At 45.0% G+C, this 9,274-nt stretch overlaps 1 protein-coding gene across 2 annotated transcripts in view; it reads left to right on the top strand.

Moving 5' to 3' along the window:
• Positions 1–470: 470 nt before the first annotated feature.
• Positions 471–9,274, top strand: part of mmp16a (matrix metallopeptidase 16a (membrane-inserted)) — a 75,374-nt gene continuing 66,570 nt past the window's right edge. Inside the window, exon 1 of one of the 2 annotated variants that reach the window (XM_085764077.1) lies at positions 471–1,018. In XM_085764077.1, the coding sequence (XP_085620203.1) occupies positions 893–1,018 (126 nt within the window). In that variant the 5' untranslated portion in view covers positions 471–892. The remainder of the gene's footprint in view (positions 1,019–9,274) is intronic. The other variant, XM_085764076.1, reaches the window with a different exon arrangement.

Below are 9,274 nucleotides of genomic sequence, written 5' to 3'. Positions count from 1 at the left end.
GGAGGAGAAAAAAAATCAATACATTAAATATAAAAAAACAAATATCCAATGTGAAATAAAACGTCTTTTTCAGTTGCATCCTCTCAAAGAGCTGAGTGACAAAGTGATGCTTCAATTAACTTCATTTTTATTCATTGATAAATATATATAATTATGAAAATAGCCCAGGTTAAGCTCTGTCGTTTTTAATTAACCTGAGTCTGCTTTAGAAAATAAAATGTCCACACTCTACTTTTATTTATTAAGTTTTGACCATAACTTGTTTTTGTTTTTATTATGATAAAGGGGATCTCGAAGCTGTTCACAGCCGGTTTGTCTGGTTTTACATGATAGACTGGTTTGTCAGGACAAACTGGTTAAAAAGGAGGACAGACTGGTTCTCGACGACATACTGGTTTTACCGGACACACTGGTTTTATTGGAGAGAATTTGGAAAAAGGAGGTGGGGTGGGGGCGCTCGGGGCGCACATGCGCACTCGGTGGGAAAAACGATAGAAAACGGGCAGCTATGCCGCGCGCTGCAGAAATCGGGCTGGACGCGTCCGCTTGGAACAACGGCCGGTGCACCGGAGGACTGACCCGGGGTCTGCGGGACCGAGAGGCTGCTGACAGGCGTTAACAGCAGCTCCTTTTTTTTCTTCCTAACCCCGGGGGATAAGCTCCAGAAAACCGCGGAGAGAGCAGCCGACTCCGCTCCATCTCCCGCTTCCCCCTCGTCCTCTCTCGCCTGCTTGAGAGACACCGACACAACCAGCGATGTTGCTGCTAAACGTGTAGGATTTATGCCCCGTCGTCCGCGAGAGAACCGACTGTAAATAAACGCGAACACAGAGAGAAAGCGAGAGAGAGAGAGAGAGAGAGAGAGACAGAAGGCGACAGCAGCGGGTCCACTATGGTTTTACCGGCGCTCCGCAACAGGAGATGTCTGCACAGCTGCTATGTGGGGACGCTGTGTTTGCAGTTGGTGCTGTGGATTTTATGTGCCGTGAACGGAGAGGAGCAGCCGTTCAGTGTGGAGGTAAGAACCGAGGGGGGAGAGCCAGAGACCAAGAGGTTTGAGTACCGGAGCCTCCCCGGGCCCGTCAGTCATTATTATTATTATTATCCCCGCTGGTGTCTAATGTCCAAAGAAACACACACCTCTGACTCGGTGTAGCGTTAAGTGCGTGTTCAACAACAACAACAAAAACAACAACAGCGTCTTTGTGAGATGCTCTCAGCTCAGTTGCATCCTCTTCTACGGTACCACTCACTGCTGGAGATGATCTGAGCTCCTCTGACCTGTCATGTGTCAAAAACAACAGCTTCACCTCACAATCATGCACACACTATCTTATTGTTTATGTGTTATAATCACACGGTTTTCTTTAAGTACAATTGTCAACAACACAAATCTCTTTTTAAGGGAACCTCCACTCCAGAGCATCCAGGATGAATCACTTGTGTTGTTATAATAAAAGCAGCACATGGTCAGAGGGGCCCAAGCAACAATGTAGGCACATGATGTATTCATAAAGGTTTCTTATCCCCCTCCTTATTGCACTATCAAAAGTGTGTTTTTTCCATTAAACCCAATGGAAAAGAATCCATGTTTATTCTTCTTGCCTTTGGTTCAAGTCTCTGCAGAACTAAAACAAACCTCGCTCCCTTGAGAAAATAGTTTTTTTTTAAATTTTGTTATCAAGGGCACATCTGACTCTTTTACATAGAGTAGATTAAATCAGTGCTGTTTTGCCAAAGCTGAATGCATATCATGAAGCTGCACCCCACGGCCCCCCTCGCTTGTCTCTCGCACTTGGCTGCGCACACACAAACACAGACGCCACACAGGGACATCCTGGCATATCTACTGACAGTCGTTCACGTCCTACATCCACGTCTCCACATGATTTGCAAACTTGGCGTGCTGCACTGTTCCCTTTGGAAGGCGAGAGGGGCAGCAGATTTAGTCCAGATGCTACAGGTTAGTCAGTTAAAACGTCTGAGCTCACATGACAGAAAGAGGAAGAGAGTCGGAAGAAAACACGGGGAAAGTTGTTGTTTTATAGTCTCCAGGTGTGTCTTCGTTTTAAACTGGAACATGTTAGGTGACTGTTTTGTCCCTGAAAATAAGCAAGAGCAGCTTTTTTTTCTCCTCAGAAGCACCAAAATCGATGGCTGATCAATAAGATCCAGCTTTGTTCTCTGGAGTAAGACACGATGCTCCATGTCAATAAAAGTGTAGCACTTGTATCATCATCACCGTTGTACTTTAAAACATATTGATTATTTCACTTTCCCTTCACTTGCATGTAATTATCCTCCTCCAGCTCCGCCGTCTCCTCTTTCTTCTCCAAGCTTTTCTCTGCTGCTCTCTTCATGTAATTACACTCACAGCGCTCTCGTCGATGCTGTTTCCTATTGTCAGCTTGTTACAGCTGTAGTAAGTCAATCTGAGTCTAAACTCTTTGTCTTTTCAATGAGACCTATTTGCTGGGAACTAGTTGTGGACCTTTCTGTATGAGTGAAGCCATCATGGGATGGGATGTTGGTGGCACCCTTCTCCTCAGTGATGTTAAGACACTTGTTAATGCATTTCCCTGCAAGGAAATACAAGAGTTTTCACATGTGATCACTGTGACCCAGCTGTCTGTCGGGATCGTGTGTGTGTGTGTGCAGGATGTCGAAGCCTCCACATGTCAGTGGTCGTTTCTTTGCAGAAAGTGGCTTTTCACTGTAATGTGAGACTTTTATGACCCCTAATTAAACCATCGTGGTTGTCTTGAGTATACGGGAGGTTGAGGGCAGTTAAAGCTCCTGCAGAGTGTGTGACTAATGTTTACCCCCTGCTACCCACAACTATTGAGCTCAAAACTTTGGAGGATTGGAGCGTGAAGTTGGCTTTAACTTGTTCTCCCATCGGAGCCAGAAGAGGGAGACTGTGGTGAAAACGAATCGTAGTGCAGTGCACTGCACCGTATAACGCTGATCAGAGGTGGCTGAGGCAGATCTCAGGTCTGTACCGTCGACACTGTTGCTGCTGTGCATTTGTCCTGCTTCACAGTCCAGTCCAGTCCAGGCTGAGCTGTAGTTACAGAGCATGGTGCAGCCAGCAGGAGGACGACCAACGTCTCTGTATGTCTGCCACGTCGTAAACAGCTGCTGGTCTGGAAAACCTTTGGAGACTGGGCTGATTTCCTTGGAGCTGCTTACTGGACTTAACTGGACTGGAAATAACTGTGTGTGTATATGTGTGTGTTTGTCCCTGTGCACTTACACTGCTGCAGTGAATAAAGGGTGATGAATGATGGAGAGAGAGATGAGTATTTCCTGTAGATTGCAGGTGTGATGTGAGGTGGGCGGCCATCGTAAACCTGCCAACTACCTATACTGGTCTTTTAGGAAACTTATCTGTTCCAGTGCATATTGATTTAGCATGAAATGCGAACGATTCATTGTGACAGTGAAGTCCTGTTTTAATGCTTTCTCAGCAGTAGGGCCACAGAGTGTAGGTGGACTGTGCAGCTTTGGGGCAGGTTTTTATATAACAGAGTAATTAACAGAGAAGGAATCAGTGTTAAGGCAGTTTTTTCTTGTGTGCATTTGACACTGTCAGCTATCCGAGTTTTTACAGACAGACAGTGATGACATGAAACATGAAACATGAACTCTATAAGGTTTCAGTTCAAGGTAAATAAACATTTGTTGAGGCCAATGCATAGCTGGAACTTGGATTGACTTTACCCTATGTTGATTTAGCTACATCAGTCTGTCTCATACTTTGACTCCTGGGTGTTGTTTCTCCAGTAACAGAGCAATAACAACAAGAGCAGCAGCAGCAGCAGCAGCAGCACTGTGAAGGCAGCAGAGCCTCTTGTGCATGGCACTGTCTTGGTTACACTCAGTGTTTCACAGAGAGGCATCAGGTGCGGCGCTGCGCTCTGAATCACATTAGGTGTTTGAATCATGCCTCTGCTGTATGCTAACCAGAGACAAAGCACAGACGTAATCTACTGTGAGACAAAGAGAGTGCAGTGTACTCCCATCTGTTCACACATGCACCCTGTTTCAGACATCACCATGTGTTTCTGTCAATAAGGATGTTTTTTTTTTTTTAAATAAATGAAGCAACATGTTGTTTAGATCCAAACTGATGAAATGAAAACGAATCAAACCGTTTGCTTTTTGTTTTTTGCCAAGTTCGCCACAACAAACGACTGGAAACCGTGTTGAATCCTTGATCTGTAGAAGCTGGAAACAAGTGTGATAGTTTGATTTGATGTGAGGTTGTGTGAGGCACTTAAACACAGTCGGTGTGTATTACCTGCCTGCAGTAGATTTGGATCTATTGTTTAGAGTTTAGAGAAGCAGCTGTGAGAACTGGCACTGGAGATAAAAGCACTGGATTGTGCACTTGTGCATTTATAGATAGTGTGGCATCTCCCTGCATGCAGTCATAGTATTGATTACTAAAATGATAATTTAATGATGTATGCTGGCACTGAAGTAGCCGGAGGAAATATAAATGCTTACACTGTGGTTTTGTTTTCACAACACGGCTTCAGGCAGCAGATCTCAGTTTATCTTACAGCACAAAGAGAGAAGCAGCTGCTCTGGTTCTGCTTTTACCTCAAAACTACATTTCCCAGCAGCTAATTTCTCCTGTATTTTTTTAAAGCCATATGTTAGTTTGTGTGCAAATGAAACAACGGTGATGTAACCTGTTCATTAGTGAGTGTTGGAGTTGTTGCTATGCTGCTACTTTTTTTTTTTTTGGCTTCAAACTGGAGACACAGCCAGGTTAGCTCTTCCTCTGTTTCCACTCTTCATGCAAAACTAAGCTAATGTGACCTATTCCTTTTTTAATGACTCTGCACAGTTGAGGACAAACCAACAGAGCTCGCTGCATGAACATTAGTTTTCGTGTGTGTATTTATAAATGAGGAACATGCTGTCGTTAATACGCCGGGTTTAAGTTCTGCTTCCACTGTAACTACTGATGCTGCTTCAGCAACGAGCCAAAGCAAACTCGCTCTGCGCTGTTGTCGCTATGTGGAGAATGGTAAGCTTCATTCCTGTCACACCTCAGGTTACCAGTTGGCATGCTCAGCCTCTGAGTGGTGTGTGTGTGTGTGGGTGTGTGTGTCATATTTATCACGGGCCAGTGGCTTTGCTGCCCTCAGCTCTGTAGCTGCTGGTATCCACAGTCCTGTAGGTCACCAGACCAAAGTCAGGACTTTCATTTGTGCTGAAATTTAACTGCACCTAATTCAAAACTGTGTTTAATCAATCCGAAAGATCTGATTTGCTATTTTTGGTGATAAGCGCTCGCTGGCATGCTGTTTTCCTGCTGCTTTTCCCAGAAATGGCTTGGCAGTCAAACAGTGTACATGGGTGCTTTGGTGTGTTTTCACTTGAACTTTCTCTTAATGAAGTTTGAATGTTCCTTTCTTTGCCATGCCTTGCTTGTTATCAGCCCTGATATTAACTACTTAACTACTCCACACAATTGTCCAGAATAACCCCAAAGTAATAATGCATCACTTCCTTTGCAGCCCAGTGTTTTTCCCAGCGTTGCCTCCCAGACGTTCTTTCATATTAACATGGGAATATTATTCTTCTATTTTCCAAAAAATGCCACCCTCACCTACAACAAAACAGAATCTGTTGGTGTTTCTGTGCAGCCATAGTTCCTCCTACATATACACTTTGTATGTATGAGCTCACCCACTGTGTCTGAGTGCACGCAGGCGTATTTATGAGTGTGTTTATACTTTTTTTTTGTGCTTCGGCCTCCTTTCTCACTGAGCAATCATATGGATCGCAAGAATCCAAACACACATTTGCACACACAGCTTTTCTTGACGTCATTTGGCTTTGGTAAGAGAGCAGATTTCTGAGCCACTGGGGTGTCTGTGTCAGTCTGTTCACCCAATCCTAGAGACATACAACAACACCCGCACTGACCTAAATGATTCATAATCTCACAAACACACACACATACACACCTGAAGCCTCTTGTTTTTGTTCTGAATGCCTCTCTCTGATGTTTCTTTGTCTTCTCACAGCTTACCGAGCTGTTAAATCTTCAGTGTAACTGAAAACTGCAGCATTAGGTGATACCAGCAGAGGATCACATGTGAAGCTGTCAATTAAGCTGTCGACAGAAATATATATGTGTGTGTGTTTATTTTTACACGACTCCTTTTTGTGAGTCATAGCAACTGTTACAATCTATAATTGCAATCTGTCTTCTACAGTGCAATCACATAGCAGCTCATGAATACGTGATCGCAGTGCATCCCAAATTGAGACGGACTATGAACCATCAGCTGATGTCAGACGTCAGGATCCTGAGATTTCTTTTGTCGTTCTTCAACATCTCAAGTCATCAAAATGCGCAGGAGAAGCCCCACAGATTCTCCACTGTTTGGAGCAGCGTGCATCATCACGCCGTGACCTTTTTGGCTGACATTTTTGTGACCTTTTGTCCTAATGGGGCCACTGAAACGGTGAACATTGCATGCATAAAGCATTTCTATAGTGTGTGCATGTGTATGTGTGCAATCATCACGTTGCATCTGGGTCATGAGGTGCAGCTGATGGTTGTGTTGGTGGTGTTGTTGTTAAAAGTGGTGCAGAGTCTCATGCAAATGCAGAATTAACAGCATGAATTTAAAGTCCAGCAGTTTTAAAAGTGTGCGTGCAATGTGTGTGGGTTTGTGGTTACTGGTGTGGGCAGGAGGGCTGTGGTTGCCTTGACGACCCTGGCACACTCGCCAGTGGTTCAGCGTGTAACCGATGAATAATTCAGGGTGGTCTGACGCCGCAGGCTTTCCCAAGAGGCCGGGATCATGTTCCCACAAGTCGCTTGGACCGAGAGCTCCCAGCTGCCGGCTCCCAACTCTGCTACTGGTCAGATAGATCCACTTTAAACCCCCCAACACCTCGTGCCACCTCCCTTTCTGTTTCGTCTTGTAGTAAAAAATACTGCATGGCCTGGATGAGTTAAAGTTTTCTTGAATAAATGCTCCATAACCACAGCACCCCCTGGAAATTAGATCTACGCTATTCTATTATTCGCTATTCTTGATAAATACCACAGCTGGAAAGATTAAAGTGTGATTTCTTCTTCAACTTGAAGTTTGTACTAATTAGTTGAGCTGTTATTTGTGGTAGAAAAAAGGACTTGGGGCAAGGTCGTCTTCTGCTGATTTTCTGCCCTAGCAGGGGGCTAATTGTATTCACTCAGCCTCCCTGGGTGCAAGGCAGTCACTGATTAGATGAGAAGAATGGAAGCAGCAGGATTTTCAGTGTCCGTGGCCAGCGCTGACAGGAACTTGCCCATAGCAAAGGAGTCTGGTGGCATCGTGCAGCCTAGAGGCAAAATCTCTGTTCTGCCAGCACTTAACCCATGACATTTATTATACCACAAAAATTAGCAGGTGTAAGTGTGTGTTCTTTAATTGGCCCATTGCCATAATCCCTATAGTCTTAGGAGTAGGTTCGTTATCTTTAATTGTCGGTGCAAGCTATTTTTAGAATGGCGGAGCAGAGCCGCAAGATGCTCAGAGCTAATGGTATTTCTTGGTTTCCCTCCCTTGTTTTCGAGGCAAACTAAAACTTTAGGGATTATGGCAATGGAGCAATTTGCCAAAATGTTGAACTGTCCCTTTAAGCTACTAATAAAAGCTGGTTAAAGCAGAAGTAAGCGATCCGGTCGTTTTGGCTAATGCTGCGTTCCAGGTAGGCTTTTGAAACCGTAAATTACGGCTTCAAGTCACGACTTACGACTTTGTAGCGTTCCAGGCAACCCGTAAATCGTGTTTTTCCGACCTGTTGCCTGTGAAAGTCACTATAACGGCCACTCGTAACTTCCGACCCGTGAACTCGTACCAGATCGAACTGGTACGACTTCACAGGTCAGAAAAACACGAGCTACAAGTTGCCTTGAACTCACCATAACGTCTTGTCAACCGATGGAGTTAGCAGCCCCCGCCCTCGTCATGGATCTATCCTGTCGTCCCTACGTCACCACATTCAGGCGCACCCCTTAGCTGCACACACAACCCTTCATGTCGTTCTCTCTCCTCATTGGATAAAATTTGTGGGATACAAGAAAAGTTTTCTCCTCGGCTCAGAGCAGAGCAGAGTGACTGAGAGACCCGTGTTTCGGTCGAAACACTCTATGTAAGTGATTGTTGTCGGAAGATATAACTATTTAAGACTTATATTAACACAAAAATATCGCTTACTTCTGCTTTAACCCCTTGTACACACATACATATGCCCACTCCTTTAGTTGTTGCTCCTGTATAATTGTTGGCGCTTCTGCATGAGAAGGTGACTGTGTTTTTAAAACTTATTCTGAGGTTGCACTCACTCCTTTGTTGTCTTTTTGAAGCAGGGTGCAGGTGCAGGTGGCAGCTCAGTCTACAGTGTCTATGAATGATAGATGCAGGAAATCAGCAAGCCCTAGCAGGTTTTTTGACCACTGGAAAAGAGGCTGTAGAGTAAACACATCTGTGTAACTGGTGGCAAATGTCCTAGTGTGACCACATCTGTTGAACTACTGTGAAACATCCTGAAGTTGAAGTGAAAATTTGCAGTTTTGGCACGTGGATGAAACTCACTGTCGTCTGCTACAGTACCCATAGCTGATGGGTTTATTCTTTTATTCATTCTAAATGTATGTACAGTCCGTATGGATGACCCTGACCCCTCAGTGGGCCCCTTCCCCTCTGGTGTAAGTCACTTGGGTCACTGGTTTCATCAAAGCTCCTTTGACTTTGTCAGCAAAGGTTTTTTTTTTAAGTTAACCTGCCCTGTCAACCCTCTGTCACCGCATGATCTGCAGGCCTGGTCCCTGTGACCTGGAGGGGTTGAACTCCCCATCAGCCGATCAGCCGCCCGCTGCACACCGCCAGCGTGTTGCTATGCCGACAGGGTTTCCTGAGGCACGTCTCATCCATAATAGAGCGATTCCGCCGCCTCGCAGGTTGGCCTTTTGATGGCACTCATTGGCTAATTAGCCCGCCTTCTGCTCATCAGGTGGCAGGCCAGGCTGTCTGGTGGAGAGGTGGTTCAGGGACATGAACGCTGCCACTTCACCTCACTTCAGTGTTTGTGTGAGGCATCTGTCAGAAGACAAGGTCTCTGAGTCACTCCAGCGCTCAGGCCTTTCTCGTTCCTCATGCGTAACGTCTAGGGATGACAACCTGGCTGGTTCTTTTATCAGTCATGGAAAGAAAAAAAAAGAAAACAGGAAGAGAAATAAGTGCATCATGGTCCAACA

Source organism: Trachurus japonicus, chromosome 20 (assembly GCF_045865225.1).
Source record: "Trachurus japonicus isolate A0001 chromosome 20, Traja_1.0".
In the NCBI taxonomy this organism is placed as follows: Eukaryota; Metazoa; Chordata; class Actinopteri; order Carangiformes; family Carangidae; genus Trachurus; species Trachurus japonicus.
The sequence above is the reverse complement of the archived record's forward strand: the minus strand, read 5'-3'. Positions and strand labels throughout refer to the sequence as shown.